Here is a 16,006-nt window from a genome sequence, read left to right on the forward strand (position 1 = left end):
CCGATTTTGCTCAACCAGCCAATGAACGCGCTCCTGACGGCGATACCAGCGCCGAAAGTGATTGTCGCAGAATACGCCCCGTGTGATAGAACTTTTCATCCGGCGGGGAGGAAAGGGCGCGCAGAAAGTCTTTCCTCCTCTCTGGCTTGTGCAAGCCGGCGCCGGCGCTGCTTCAATGTGTTGCCATCGCGTGTTGCGGAACAATTTGCAGATGCTTTAGCCCGCTCTCGGAGAAATTGACGCGATGTCAGTTCGTATAAGGTCGTCAACGAACCACTACCTTTCAGGGCAGCTTTAACTACAGCATGAGGAAATGTCTCTTGGCTGCGCAAACATGCGACGAGCATCAGCAGCCGTGGTGTGTGTGTGTGTGCGTGTTGTGAAGTCTCTTGGTTGTATCGGTGTTACTTTTACTTGACGAAGAGCAGAGGTGCATGCGAATTGCCGGTGGGAACTGGAAAATTATTTTCACTATCTCGACGCTTGGCGAGGAAAGTAAAACATAAGAGTGCATGATCGTGTACGGCCAAGGCGATGCAACCCTGAAACACCTAAGCGCCAAATGTTATACAATATTTGCGTCAGCCACTGGCATTGTTCTCATGCAGTTCAGGTCTCACAATAACAATGATAATTCTACAATCACAATAGCATGTTGAAATAGCAATGCTATGTCTACGCTAGCCACCTGTATCAGGCCGATGGCGTTGCTCAACACAGTGATCACTGCGGTTGGTAAACCATGATTCATGTAAGCTTTGTGCTTCGGCAATGCATTTTAGCCCTGCAATGCAGTAATATCCAAAGGGGATCGCGTAAAAAAAACAATCTGACGGCTGTTTGTGAGGATACAATTACCAAAAGTCGAGTGACTACATCGTATGGAGAACGGTACGAAAAAAATCGCAAAAAAGTACTAGCTAACGGCCGCAATAAGACCTCGCATGGTCATGACGAAAGCTTGGGCCTTGCGCTATATTCTATATATATATATATATATATATATATATATATATATATATATATATATAAACCTATAATGCAGCATCTAGCCCGGCTTCGCACAATAGCACCGTTCGCAGACGGTCGATCGACGACTCGACAAGTGCTGATTCACACTGTACGGTATGAAGCTCTTACTAACCGAATTTTATTAGTGGGCGGAAACCTCATCCAACTGCAACAAGCGAGGTAGTCGCACAATGTATATTCAGATAACATTTTGAACCCTTTTCAATGTAAACAGCACAACTTATTTTGTAGCAGAACTGGCCCCGCACTGTTCGGATCGCCAGATGTTTCATAACTACTCATTGCTGCTAAACCACAACTTCGAACTACAGAGAGAATGCTGCAGTGGGGTCACATTAGTGAAATCAATTTTCAGAAGTACACAACTGATCTCAGAGACGGACTGCAAGCTCAAACATGCGCGCACATGTAGCGCTTGGTGTTCCGTGCACCTTAACACCGCTGAAACTCTAGCCATTCTGGTTTAAATCACTTCAGTACGTCCCACAGAACCATTTGCAAGGCAGGAGACTCCACATCATTAGAACCAGACGGGGCGACGCGAAAACAACCGCCATAAATTGCCGCCGAGCGTATACCTGGCATACAACACGGAGCGCTCGTCCAAGACACCTTGCCCACTGCCCAAAGATGGCGCCACTGCCTACACAATAGGGCGGCGCCCATAAACAAACAGTACATAGGAATTTTCTTATTTGGGAGACATTGTGACTGCTGGGAAACCAAAAATAACGTAGGATGTTTAGCTGTATTGCAGTTCTCGCATTGTATAAACTGGCCTCTGCAATGCAGGGTAAGTAAACGAATCCTCAGGAGAGGTTGGGGTCTCTAAGCATATACTAAAAAAGACAATAAACTGGTGCTGAACAATAGAAAGGTAACAAGAAAGAAAAAAAATCAACTTTGCCTTCCTTTTTTTTACCTCCGATATGCAGCGCGAGACTGTCTATACTTCGGCCAACTGCTGTACAGCAAGTCTGACTTCGAGCACGCCACCAAATGGTTTGAAGAGGCACTCACGAGGCTGAGCCTCGAGAAGCAGCCGTCCATCACGCCAAAGACGGTGCACGCTTACCTCGCCAGCAGTCTCGAACAGGTAGGCCCCACTCGATCAACAGGTGACTGTGCTCGCATTAGCAAGGAACACGATGTCGGGATCTCCTAAAGTGACCTGCGGCAAAATCTCAAAATTGCAATCACTATTATGATTTACAAACGTCACAAACATGAAGAAAAACGGGCTAGCAATTGTTTCCTAAGAGGTACACCGCACCCACCTGGTTGAAGAGGAGAGAAAAAATGGGAGAAAGCGATGAAGGAGATAAAGGAAGAAGAGAGAGAGAGAGGAATAAACGACACATCAGACAGTCAAACACAGAGTACCAGCATTACATACTTGAGTCTAGTTCCATGGCTGACAGGAGTTCCAGTAAAGCCTTGTGATCCTCACATCGAGTTGAAGCACGAACTTTTGGAAGCAAAATATCATAAAACGCAGTTCGAGCAAGATGAAGTTGTTGAAACATGCTCAGGAGCACACAGTGACAATCGAGGAAAGTTGGACATTTTAACAGCAAGTTCTGAAGCGTTTCGCTGGAGTCAGACATTTGCGGATACACACAAAAAAAAAGAAGGAAAGAAAGGAAGAAAGAACGCCGTTTTTTAACGGACTAATATGGTTTTGGAGTTAAAGCGGCCACATGCTCACGAAGAAAATTGTTCCCAGCAAATGCGCACTTAGTTTCGTCCCACAAATTTCCACTAAGTGCTACATTTGTTTGCATATACGTTTTACATAGTTGGTGTAATCTGTGAAGAACAGGATTAACATGTTACACTTATGTGGAAATACATCAAGAGTGATATACACTAACAGTGGCGAGAAGTTGGACAGAAGGAACAGCCGATGCTCATGGTGTGTTCGTTCAACAGAGATTCTAAATAGTAAGTGTAACATTTTTGTAAATATGATCCACTTAGGACAACTTAGCTTGAACGTGCAAGAAAGTATGGAATGGGTTAATATTTTGGTCAAAATCAAGCACATCTTTCACCAACACCTGTTTTCGTCACGATCGTTGCCATTTTTGTTTAACTTGATGTACTAACCATCGGCGAAGTGACTTCCTTTCTCGTTAATCTTGTGGCGACAGCTTCTTGCCACTGCGCAACCGATTCTCACCACTACTGAGCAAGTGCTGTGAATCTTATTCCTGCAGTCATTTTTTGTGCGGTTGCTTGATCGCTCCTGTGACGGTAGTGCGCATATGCATTTATTTGGGACTGAAACATATGCAACGTTTATTTAAAACCGTAGGCAGCTAAAAAAAAACAAGCTGATCACCTTGGACGATTTGGCACATGCGCGCCTGAAAATTAGAGTTGCTTAATAAGGTTTTCTACCTTCTGTAGCCGCTTGTCTAGATAATTACAGTTGTAACTAAGCGTCCGTGGCATGCGTTTGAACTCTCTTTAGCTTGTTGAACGGCTCTGGCAAATATGTTTCTCAGCTCTGTCATATAGCTAGCCTCTTTGCTAGCGTTAGCTGCGTTCATTTAGATCACTCTAAACCTTTCATGACATCTGCAACTCTGAAAGAGATCCCTAGATTGAAGACACTGCAGCACAGCTTATTTTCAACGTTCTTGATTTCATGGGTGTAATGTGAAATATATAGAAACATTTCATGTAAATTCGAAGCAGTAAGGCTGTTTGAGCGGGATGAGTTGTGAGTTTAATTAATTATATAAGACCTAGACTATTTTTACCACTTCTAATCTATTGTGTAAATAACTAGGCACATTTCTCTCGGCATAGATTACCAATTTTTTTATCGCTTTCCCCTTTTACATTGAGTGAACTAACCAAGACTTCGACGAGCTTTCGTGAGGCCTGGTAATTCCTTATAAGAAATTAGAGTGGTTGCGGTGATGCACAAATTCAAAAGTTGACGGATCACAATCCCGATGGGTTCGTTGTTTCCAGCTCAGTAGATAGTACGTCGTCATCACTTGAAGTAGCAGCGCCTGCGACGACGACTAAAGTTTGTCTTGGTCACTCACCACGGAGCGTTTTTTTTTTTCTTTACCCTTAAGCCCAACACGAGGCATCACCTCCAATAAAGTGGTCTGTATGCAGTCTAATCATTTCTTATGTTTTCTGCACAAGTATACGAAATGTACTCTGTATTCTTGTACAATAATGTGTTGAGAATTACATGAAAAAGGCGCCCGATGTGGGTACAAAATGATGTAAAGGCCGCATTGAAACGTTTCAGTAAATATTTCTCATTCGTTGACGCATAAAACTACGCGCAGCGCAATTATTTTAACCCTGCCATGAGTCTGATATGTTCAGTCTTGTCTAGCTGGAAGAACAGCAGCGGCTGCATGAAGAACAGCGTTACAGCACGGGTAAGTGGCACTATTACGTCATCGTTTTATTGATTGAAAAGGTGCCTTGCAACACTTCTCACTGATGCAGATCTGTATTTGTCTGCGCTTTCCGGTTCAGTCGTCAGAACGACGTTCGATCAGGAAATGAATGGGATTATATTTGCCAAAGCAGTCAGATAATTGTTGATCTCTCCGCCATATGAACGTAATCTGCGTTATTATCATCTTCAATATATATGTTGCTACAGAAGAAATATAGAGTAGCTGACTTATATACCTACCTGAATTCAATTTATATCAAAACGGAACAAAACCCCATTGATAAAAATAAGGCCGGTTTTTATAAAATCCTCTAGTCCAAAGTTTGTAAATAAGGGAACTGGGCATACTTATTCACGGAAGCGGAAGGAACTTACTTTGTAATATAAACTGTGCTAGCTAACGCAAGCTAACTACCCCACCATGGGAACTCCTCAGCTTTTAATGTTTTTTGCCGGTGGTCTTCGGAAGATGTTCTGACGTTCTCCGTACCAATCAGTCCCCCGCTTGCATTACAGGGAGGCAAAACATATACAGGGTGTTTTAGCGAACACTTTCAAAATTCTTAAAGGTTGCCTGTGGCAGATAGCACAATTCTAGTTCATGAGCTGGTCTACTCGAAGAGGCGGACATTACTTGCACAAGAAATTGAAATGCAAAACCAACTAATCAACAAAAAATCACTAATTAAGCTTTTAACTATTTACCTGATGGCCCGTATTGCAGTTTTCAAATTGTAGCCATGGAGTTCGCAAGGCGGATTCACTTGGAACGAATTCTCGGAATGACACCAGTTTCGAGATATTAATTCCCAAATTTTGCGGAGAAATGCATTGGCGTTCCAGTTAGTCTCTCAACAAAACGTCGCTTTAGGCATTGAAGCACAAAATTGAAGAAAAAAATAATGCAAAATCTCTACTGGAGTTATCTAAGTGTACGTAAGCATACCCGCAAATTTCATTTGGCCCACCCCAAACTTATGTTGGACCAGTCCTAAATTTCAAGTTCGCCCACCCCCAACTTTAAATTGGGCCACCCCTAATTTCAAGCTGGCCCGCCCCCAAACTTATGTTGGCAACCACCCAAATTTCAAGTTATCCCACAGTCAAATTTCAAGTTGGCCCACTCCCAAATTTCAAGTTGGCAAACTCCCAAATTTCAAGTTGGCCCGCGACCAAATTATAGTTGCCTCACGCCCAAATAAACTTGGCCCAACCCTAAATTTTAAGTTGGCGAACCCTCAAATTTCAGTTGGCCCACCCCCAAATATTAGTTGATCCACCTCCAAATTTCAGTTGGCCCACCAATAGTGTAAGCCTTACCATGCATTTTCTATGGAGCCCTATACTTACCTGGTGTCGGGTTTCCGATGATCATTCATCCCTATGTGAAACCGTGATAACGTGCAGCTGTACTTCGCATCTCTGTGTGGAAAGCATAATTAGCAGCACGGCGAACTAGCCCTGGACATCATCATCATATATCTCTATGTATGCCTGTGGGTATGCTTCGCGATAATATTTTTTTGTTTAATTTGTCCCCTTTCGCTCATAAAACTAACAATCTCTACATTTACACTATTATAACGATTAAATGTCTTAACTTGGCAAATTACATATTTTTGTACAGATACAAGGCATTGCACTTTCCACATGACGGGGCTGGGAAACTCACCAAAGAATGCTTATGCATTAAAAAAGAAACCACGGTAAATTTCGAAATAAAAAGGGAAACATAAGTGTTACATGGTCCCAATAAATTGTCTGGTTGTGATTTGAACTTATGCCGTTCGTGTTGCTTCTGTTACCGTACTTATGCATTGGTGAAATGAAGAACCTTACGCTGAAGTCAGTCCGAAGATACCCAGCCTTGCAATGCCCTACGCCGAAGGATACCTGGAAACGTACAACAACCTCTGCCGTGGAGACAAAATCCGGGTGAGCTGCTTTGAAACTTACTTGTTGCGTGCGGATTTTTTCCTGGTTTCCTTGGCATTCGCGCTTACACGGTCTTTTGTCACTGTGATCAACGCTGTGTCATTGCCCCGTTGAAATGAATTCGCCAAGTAAAACCGACCTAAACAATTCGTGCCAGGCAATACGAAAGGCTGGAAAATAGGTCTTCCGAATAAAGCGCGCTTTAGTAAGCGACATCGCGTTATGGCCACGCAAATGATAAGGAGTAGAAACGCACAGAAAAGAGCTATAGGGATGGCAGTTTCTGACAATATTGCAGTACATTCTTAACCAAAGTTTGGTACGACCTGTACAAAGGTAGTAAAGGTTTGTCTCATGAGCTGCTCCAGTTGTCTGTAACGTTTTTAACAGCAACTGCAATGGTATGTAATAGTTCTAGGCAACTTCTATGCTTTCAAAGCTGCGATGTCATCAACAGTCTGTTACAATTGCTGAAATGCACCGTTTAAATACTGCTAATATATGCGAATACAAAGTTTGTGCATCGTGATGCCATCTGTTTTATCGCCTGGTGGTGGTTACCGTATAACAAAGGGTGGAGGACAGATTATAGGTGGTCCCCAGTGTGTGAACAGTAGCACTCTTCAGTGTACCAAGGTTGCGAGGAGCTTGGTCCCGCCTCTGTTCAATCATGCAGATAAGCCTGTAGCGCAACTGTGTACGCACACACACCGGCATACGCGCACCCTCTCTTGAGAGCACCTCTCGACCAACTCTGAGCGCTCCTGCTCAGCTCTAAAGGTTGGTGTTCCTAACATTAAAAAGCCTTGATTGTCCAACTTTCTCTATTTGCTATATTTTCCTTTGTCAGCTTCACTAGGTAAAGTTACTAGCTCAAGCAATAAGCAATTCATGCTACTAACCTTTACTGATAATCATCGGCGGCTGAACTAATGAAGCCTTTGCCGGGTGGCCAATGTTGAAATAAATTGGTGCCCTGACGAATTCAACTGATCTTGTCCAGTCGCTGCTTCACGGCCGCTGGATAAAAACTTTTTCATATCTAGCGGCCGTAGGCAGGTTGTATGCCGAGGTTTTCATCAATCGGCCACTGTTCTTCAATTGAAACAGAGTCCTCCTATACGTTATTCAAGTGTCCATGGCTCCCGTGAGCCTTTTATCTTGTTTCGGTTTTACTAGCGAATAGTAAAACCGAAACTATTCTGTTCTTTAGCGAATACATCCTGAAGTTTATTAAAAAAGTTTACCAGTAACGCTCGTACCGAAATGGCAGACCGCGACAGTGAACAAAGCAACACAAAATGTTCTTGCCAATTTACTGCAGCCAACTATGGAACAGTCGAATATAGTTATTCAGAACAGAGTGTTCGAGGTAGGGAGTACTCCGTTGATTGCAGTGAGAGAGAGAGAAAACATTTGTAAGTCCCAAAGGAACTAAGACCTCAGTCCGGGCTTTGTGGCCTCATGACTCCAGATCCAGCACGTTCTTGATGTGCTGAACCCGCGGCGACTACCAGAGTCCGCTCATTGTAGTTAAAAAATGCAACAGATGACGGGCATAGGACCAGGCAGGGTGAGTGCTGTCCTGTGTTTTGTGTGGTAGATGCATACTGTAAGATTTTACGGGGAAGCGCTCATATTGCTCTCACAAAAGCCGTTAAAGCAACTTTGTTGCCTGTCTGATTACATATCTTCGCCTTCAGTAGACTTTCTATTTAGATGCAAATAATTGTTATCTGTAACTTTTAGAAATGTGTGTAGTCGTATGCTACTGAACCACAATAAACAAAACTCCACAGAATACATTACCTACAGCTACAACCCAGTCATAAATAAATGGCTATTGCGTTTCATTATTGTTCGCAACAGAGGAGCAAAGTGTATACTTATGTATTCTAATTATGTATTTTATGTACGTCACCACCACCTTGTGCACAGAATGCTACCGAAGAGAAGGACCTGCGCTGTTACCTGAGCGTTCCGCACCCGTACTTCCGAATCGGCCCGGTCAAAATGGAGGTCATGAGCTTAGACCCTTACATCGTCCAGTTCTACGACGTCATCTGGCCCAAGGAGATACGAGCCATCCGCAGCATTGGAGACCCAATAGTGAGTCAGTTTCGGATATTCCGCAGAGTTAGTATCACGCCCGCTTGTGACGAACTTTTTATTTTTCTCAATAAAGAGCAGCGGAGGCAAAGCTTTGCCACTAGGCTTCTTTCCGTCTGTTCACCGCATTACTGAAAGAAACTTTGTCATTCCAGTGTAATGAAATGCGTTTTGTCGGTAAAGCAGACGAGAAAATTTTTATACCACTGCAAACGCTTCGTGGTCACTGTATGTATCAAAGTTCGCTAGCTGCCCATGTTTGTGTCGGCAATGTGTAACCTAACCTGTCAAATCTCACAGGTCCACAAGTACATTATTTTGCGCACTGTTCCCGAATTCTAAAGAAAAAAAATACGACCGAAGTTGCTTTGCCGAGGCAGTTACTTCGTCACTAGTAGCATTGAAAGAAATGATTAGAAAGCCTACTAGGTCACCTTGCTGGTACATCAGGGTTGCGAGCTCGCATAAGTATTGGCTGCTTGCTTCTATAATTCTTGGGAATTAAGATTCCTGGAGAGGGCTTCCAACCGTCCTCTTCAAGCGCATTATTCAGTTAAACTCCGAAACAAAAGAGACGGGTTCGTATACCGTCATTCTCAAGCTGGCACAAGCAAATAGCACATGTGCGCAAGAATAACTGTGGAACGGTTCGTGAGCGAATATTTCGGCAACAATTTCGCGGATTTCTTCTGCGTGTGAAAAATCCGCTCACTGTTTCCGGTCTGTTGCATAAGAATTGGACGCCTGCAAAACGACGCAGGACGACGATGCAGAAAGTTGCTTCATCCTTTTTTCATAATCCCTTCAATTCTGACTGACACATAAGATCTCATCGCAGTCGCACTTTCATACATGTTAATCGCTCTCAGTTACATAAACTCGCGTCCGGATGGTAACACCATGATCACCGGCGCTGGAAGATGAATGAATCTTCCCATGAATGGCGGGTCGGCTTTCCTTCCTCGCTGCAACGCCACGACTTCATCTACAATGAAAGCACATTCACCGCAACGCAATTATCTGTAAACGAGGACAGATGCCGTTTCGGCACAATTGCGATATAACTGACACGACAAAGCCCCCTTCTTTAAGTAGTCCTACTGAGGTCTTCTTTCTTTCCATCGTAACGCCCCCCCCCTCCCCTCCCTCCCCCGTGTGTTTGTGCGGTGAGGCCGGACGCCGCAGACAAATCGTGTGATCCCGTCCTTGAAGGCGTTATAGCGTTTCGTTCACGCGTCCATTGTACCCGGTTAAATTAAAATGATAGGCGCCCGAAGGTTAATGGATGCCCACCTTTGTGTTTGCAAAGGCGCCCTCCACATCGGCGTGACCGACGTCCAAATAGATCGCGCAATAGCGAACCGCCGCGTCCTCGGCGTCGCGTTATTCCGAAGGCCGCCGTCCGCCGCGCCAGCTTCACGCGGCGTCATCGACAGCGATGGCACGTCGATTACCGGCGTCCAGTCTCCTCAGAACGTGTCCGCAATAACGGTCCGGTAAATTGGTATCGCCGCCATCTTTGAGCAACGCTTGCCTACGCACGCACGCACACAGGCACGCGCTTCACAAACACAAACGCGCGCGCACATCTTGCTGTGTGGCACGAAGCAATAAGCACGCCCGTAAAAACCGCCGGCCAACTGGGACGCCTGATGGCAGGCGCTTCTACAGACACTGTTAACCCCTTTGAGAAACTGCCAGTGACTGGTAATCACTGAGAATACAGAGAAAACGCTACGTAGTCCTCAATTTTTATGGCCGTTGAGGTCAACGCTATAGATTTGCACTGTATTTCAGAGCCATTGCGCATGCATGAGCTCTTTTCACTTTGTGTATTCCTTAGTTTTTCCTTCACTGAAATGTTTAAGTGCCTTTTCGATAACGCCATGTGGCCGATGGGACTGTGTAAGATTCTGCGCACTTAATACACCACTGTCTTAGAGCTGTTCTATTAGATTCTTTGAAAAGCAACTATGTTTCACTGACATACTTGAATATAGGGCTCTCCAAGTGGACCAGAGCTTGTAAATTTGCAGTCTGTCACTGCCGCGAAGTTTGCATATTTGTTGGTAATGAAGGACGGACAAATGCCAGCGGGATCTTTCTTGTCAACAAAGCACAGGGAGAGGGATCTCATGCGTGTTAAAGTTACTGACCCGTATTTGTCATAGAAGTTGACTAATTAGAGACTCGGCGCCTTATATATGTAGACAACATATTACTAGCATTTGAAGTTTGATGCACTACCAATTAATATTATTTGCACACTGTGCACGATGGGATATCAACAAATTACACCCAAGAAAGGCAATAAGATATTACCGTATTTACACGAATATAGGTCGAGCTCTTCTCGATATTTTTGGGAATGTTACCCACATTGAGCTATTAATCTATATTCGTAGCACAGCTTGCAATAGTACGGGGCTAACGAGGTTCCTTCGTATAGTAAACGCCGTAATGTCCGTCTTGAGATTACCTAGCCTGACTGGAGAATCTCCAAACTAGTCTGTATAATTTGGACCTGGATAGCCTGGACAATCTCAAGACTAGCTTTAAAAAACAAATCCGCCTCCAGGCCACCCTGTGAAAGTGGACGTACATCGAAGCTGTTGCCGACGTTAGACGACAAGCACCAAGACCAAAAGCGGAGTATGTGCATGCGCGCGCGCACATGTGCAAAAGTGCAGCATACATCCTCATCCTTATTTCTCCGCGATCTCAATAACAGCGATTCAGCTAGACTCGAGTCAGTACGGTACTTAAAGCGCTACCGCGTGTAGCCTATTCTCACAATGAAGAATAAACTCATAATCTCATAATGAAGATTGAATATTTTGTTGTAAATTATTAATCTTCAAAATCACAAATCCGTTTGACGCCAAAAGGGCGAAGTTTAAGCAAATCCATGCAGTGCTCATCGTCCGGATATTGCTATCTTAGCAGCTCCTCTAAACACCAGCGCCGCAGTCGACTCTGGTAGATTTTGTAGGATACTCTATGGTCGTTGCATAGCGGACATAAGATAGGCTGGTGGTGATATCGTCACGTTGTCATGAAGGTGAAGAACGAGACCACGGCACAGATGAGAGTCACGAAACTATTTAGGTACAGGGAGACCTTGTGCCCACAAAAACAAGTTGCACTCGGGCAGAGCGATAGTGACAAGTGCATGCGTGGATCGTCAAAATCTGATCCAGATACGACGGCTTTTTGATACATGACTCGGCGTAGATTCTGATGTGCAACAATATTCGCGTCGCGCATGCAACCTAATTACGCGAGGTTCAGCGACAACATGGAATCGGCGACATCAATCGAGAATGTTCTGATAAATGCGGGCGCGCCTTGCGCCGAGCGGTAACTTTAACAGTGGTTAGTATGTGGAAGGGCGATCACCAGAGAAGCCACAAATAATGTACGCCGGTCAACATTGTAAAGACGTATTCGTAAGGTGTCAGCATCAGCTGCGATAGTGCTGCGTTAATATCACAACAGGTAAGTATGAGATGGCACATAGAAATACGCTCGAGGGCACCGCGCCTATTCTTCATACTTAAAAAAAATTAGGACAGAAACTTGTCACAGGAGAATTGTCATATATAGTACGGAAGCCCTTCACTTCACGTAATCATTACTTATTAAGCCTATACTGTACCCTTGAAACAAACATAGGCGAGACGAGAGTACCTACTGTGACTGACCTGATCAATAGATCACTCCAATGTGGAACTCATTAGTTTCAGCACCGACAGTTGCACCAGGTTCCTTCGCAGCTTTTATAAAACTGCTCATCTCAACTGCCAACATTGTTGTATCATACGAAGCCGCTAGACTATGTTCTATAGCAAGCACCCAATCTTATTTTAATCCCTTGAATAGAGGGAAGCAACGTGTCAGAAATTAGGTGATCCTTCGCAGATTTATGCCAGTAAGATCAACTTTTACATCCAGAACAGCGTAGATGCACGAATTCTCACTCTCCTCTGAAGAACTGAGCGTCTCTTTGTTGGCGGTTCTTACGACGTATCGTGAATGACACCCCGGGGTTACCATTCTAGTTATCGTCAACTTTCGCCATATTGTCAAATTCTACTAATGGCGGCATCTTGAGCCAATCGGAGAAGCCGTAGCAGGCCTTTGGCACAACCATAGCTGATCAAATTGCAAATTCGACAATATGGCTGAATTCAGCAAGCACCTGGGTAGAGTGCCCCTGGTCACACGGCAGCTTCGGGACTCCCACTCAGGCGGCGTTGCCTGGACAACGGCGCCTGAGTACGGCGTTGCCTCTGTACCTTCACGACCGCCCGAAAATCCTTACGGATTCTCACAGAGCTGTGAAATCGGGTTCTTTCCTGCGCAGCTGGCCCGTGCTACAGTCCGCGAGACGACCCAGAACACGGTGTCCCACGGCCGCATCAGTCAGGTGGCGTGGGTGAACCCAGAGACCGACCCGCTGCTGAAAAAGGTCAACGAACGGGTGGCCATGCTCACCGGACTGTCCACAGACTACGATCGTGGAGACTCCGAGATAATACAGGTGAGTATTCATTGAAAAAAAAATAACTTTCCCACGTGTGTGTGAATCCGAGCAACTTGTATACATCAAAGGCAGCGAGACTGAATAAGAAAGTTCTCACACCATTCGGAAGTCCTAAGCGTTTCGCTTGTCGCGGCTTATCTACACAAGGCTTTAAAAACATTTCGCCATGTCAGGTATTTTTTCCGGGCCTCTTATCTCTATATCTGGGCTTAGTACTTCTATATACACTGCACTATATCCGACGTGTGTTCCTGCATGCTGTACCGACCGTATACAGGGTGTTTCAGCGCACACTTTCAAAAATTTTGGAAGGTTGTCTCTGTGCATCCGAGTACGTTTGTTGGGAAACGCCGCGTGGGCCGGGCTTTGAATAAGCAAGGTTGGTCAAAATTGGTTATTGATGTCGTCGTAATTTTCGTATTCGCATGATAATTTTGATCATGATGCTAACTGTTAGAATAAACGGCGAAATTTTCTGCGGTTGTAAACGCTAACGAACAGTCATACGTTTTCATAACTACGCGTTTAGTGGACCTGAAGGAGCAGAGCTTTTTACTTGCATTTATTTTTGCTGCTTCGCTGTCTAAAGGAAAAACTTCACTCGGCCGGGAAGCTTAGCTCTGTAATATTTGCCCTGGTCAATGACTTCGGACACGTTGATGCCAACGACTCTGTGGGCGTATAGACGCGCCAGCCTAACCATGCGTTCCTCAGACATTGTAGAGCGCAAGTAGTTTTTAGGGGCGAAGCTCCTTAGGGTGTGGGTCGTTCCCTCCTCTGTACTAGTAGTAGTAGTAGTATGTAGCCACCTCTAGTTTATGAATTGCTCAATAGATGGCGTTGTGTGTCCGTATATGTATGTATACGCATATATACATATATATGTATATGTATAGTATAACCGGAAGCCGACTTCCGCTTCCGTTTCCACTTCCGGTTCCGCTTCCGGTTCCGGAAGCCAGCTTCCGGCTTCCGGAGAACGCTTCCGGCGTTTTTCTCTCTCGTCCGTAGCTAGGTGCGCTGCGGTGCACAAGGGCGCTCGTTCCCGACGCGCGCTCTCTTTATCTCTCGTCCGTAGCTGTGGTTTACCCGAAAGATCCCCCGGAGCTTCGCCCCACTCATCATCATTCACCCCGTGGATATGCTGTGATTTTTTTGTAATATCATGCTAAAAAATATTCTTTTTTGTGCTAGCTCGCAGTGGCCAATGGAAGGATGACTAGAATCTGCAGCAGTTTGTACACATTTACATAAAACCTGCAGTCGCAATGAGAGAGGGCATCTATTCCGGTGCTAAAACCTAAAAACACTCCAATGCGATGTCGTTGGCATCCTTGTTTAGGTGCCTTGCACAAACAGTATAAGCTGTTCTATTCCAGCAATAACCGTCGCTTCGTCAGCAAGTATGGAGAAGCAGCCTCCAGCGTTTACTTTTGCATCTAGACTTTCTTTGATAATTTCACCACAAATTTCTATAATTTGGTTTTGTACATCTGGTCTTAAATACGAGGCATTACTGGGGCACCTTTTCCAAATGGTTCTTCAGATATGTATCTACACAATCAGCTCGCATGCGAAGAAGCGCTCTGACAATAACAGTATCTTTATTGGGGGCTTTGCTTAAATCCATAAGGCCACTGTCCCTAAAGGCACCCTGCGCTAAACCTTTGCAGAGCAAACAGCAGCACCAGAACATACAACCTAGCGAGTGGACGAAGCAAAACTGGAGAGACGCTGTGTACATTGGCCGTGACACTTCTGATTGGTTATCCCGAGGCAAGACTGTCCGAGTAGTGAAGACGTCGAAAGTGCGCATGCGCAGGGCATAACACTCAGACGAGCGACGAAAAGCGACCGCTATTGGATGGAATGGCGTATGATTTTCATCACTTCTCTAGCGGCCGGTGTCGGCGACGCTGGGGTGAAAAATGTTAACGTCGTAGCGCCCTCGATCTGAACAGTGCAGGGTGCCCACGGCCACGAAGAGCCAAACCTTGCCGCCCGAAAAAAGAACTGCCTCAAAATAGGCCGATAATTTTCTTCTGTTTTCTCTTATTTACTTTGCCTGCCCTGGTCTAGCTGATCGATCACATTGGACGCACTTGCTGAAAATGTTTGGAGAAAATTATCAGCTGCGAGCTGACAGTCAGGGTGATATTTAGTATTTTCGTGTGTGTGGAAGATTGCGAGCGCGTGCTTCCATTTCTGGAATGGCTTGGACACGAGGGCTCCAGTGCGCGCATGTTGGCCCGAGTTTATAAGAACATTAAACCCGCAAAGTTCCAGAATTGAAAAATCTAAAGCACGCCTTTGGAAATATCAGTGCACCTTTCGCGTCAAAGTTTGAGAACGTTATGCCCATAAAGTTTCGGAATTCAAATCCATGCGCTCCGTAGATTCCGCGGCCGCTGCGAGATGCCGCAACGCACCCGCTCTCTATTGAAAAGCCCGTGAAACTTTGTGCACGGATGGGGTTCCCTGCGTTATGTGACTCCAGGTGCAAGGGGGCTGCCACGAAATCCAGCCCGAATTCGCAATTTTCGTGCCGAAATGTCTTTTCGAGCGTGAAAAAGACATTGTACACAAATTTCAGAATGATGTGCGGCGCCGGTGGTTGTTATGGTCGGCGGTGCATGCAAGCACAAAAAAATTTCGGGAGGGGCTGAAGCCCCATCAGCCCCACCCCTCCCCCTAGCTACGCCCCTGATTACGGACTATAAGCTAATTAGCTAAAAACTAAATTAGGGAATTTTTGTTAATTATAGGATTATTCATCTCAAGCTTTTCTTGCAAGTAATGCCCGCCTCTTCGAGTAGACCAGCTCATGAAATCGAATTGTGCTATCTGCCAGAGGCAATTTCTCAAAGTGCTCGCTGAAACACCCTGTATGTCCTTTCAAACTTCTCAATCTGTGCGTTCTGCTTCGCTCGCCTCGCGTTCTCAACCTT

General features: G+C 45.1%; 1 protein-coding gene across 6 annotated transcripts in view; it reads left to right on the forward strand.

The window, feature by feature from the left end:
* Nucleotides 1–16,006, forward strand: part of LOC119465735 (prolyl 4-hydroxylase subunit alpha-2) — a 253,637-nt gene that overhangs the window by 10,606 nt on the left and 227,025 nt on the right. For 3 of the 6 annotated variants that reach the window (XR_007464052.1, XM_049657519.1, XM_049657522.1), the window contains exons 4-8: nt 1,968–2,128; nt 4,400–4,445; nt 6,300–6,403; nt 8,342–8,512; nt 12,879–13,055. The exons of the other annotated variants lie outside the window; for them this stretch is intronic. Coding sequence is in view for 2 of the 3 variants with exons in the window: in XM_049657519.1 (XP_049513476.1) it covers nt 1,968–2,128; nt 4,400–4,445; nt 6,300–6,403; nt 8,342–8,512; nt 12,879–13,055 (659 nt within the window). In the remaining variant the exon portion in view is untranslated. The remainder of the gene's footprint in view (nt 1–1,967; nt 2,129–4,399; nt 4,446–6,299; nt 6,404–8,341; nt 8,513–12,878; nt 13,056–16,006) is intronic. 6 annotated transcript variants of the gene reach the window in all.

This window comes from Dermacentor silvarum, chromosome 10 (genome assembly GCF_013339745.2).
Source record: "Dermacentor silvarum isolate Dsil-2018 chromosome 10, BIME_Dsil_1.4, whole genome shotgun sequence".
NCBI lineage: Eukaryota > Metazoa > Arthropoda > Arachnida > Ixodida > Ixodidae > Dermacentor > Dermacentor silvarum.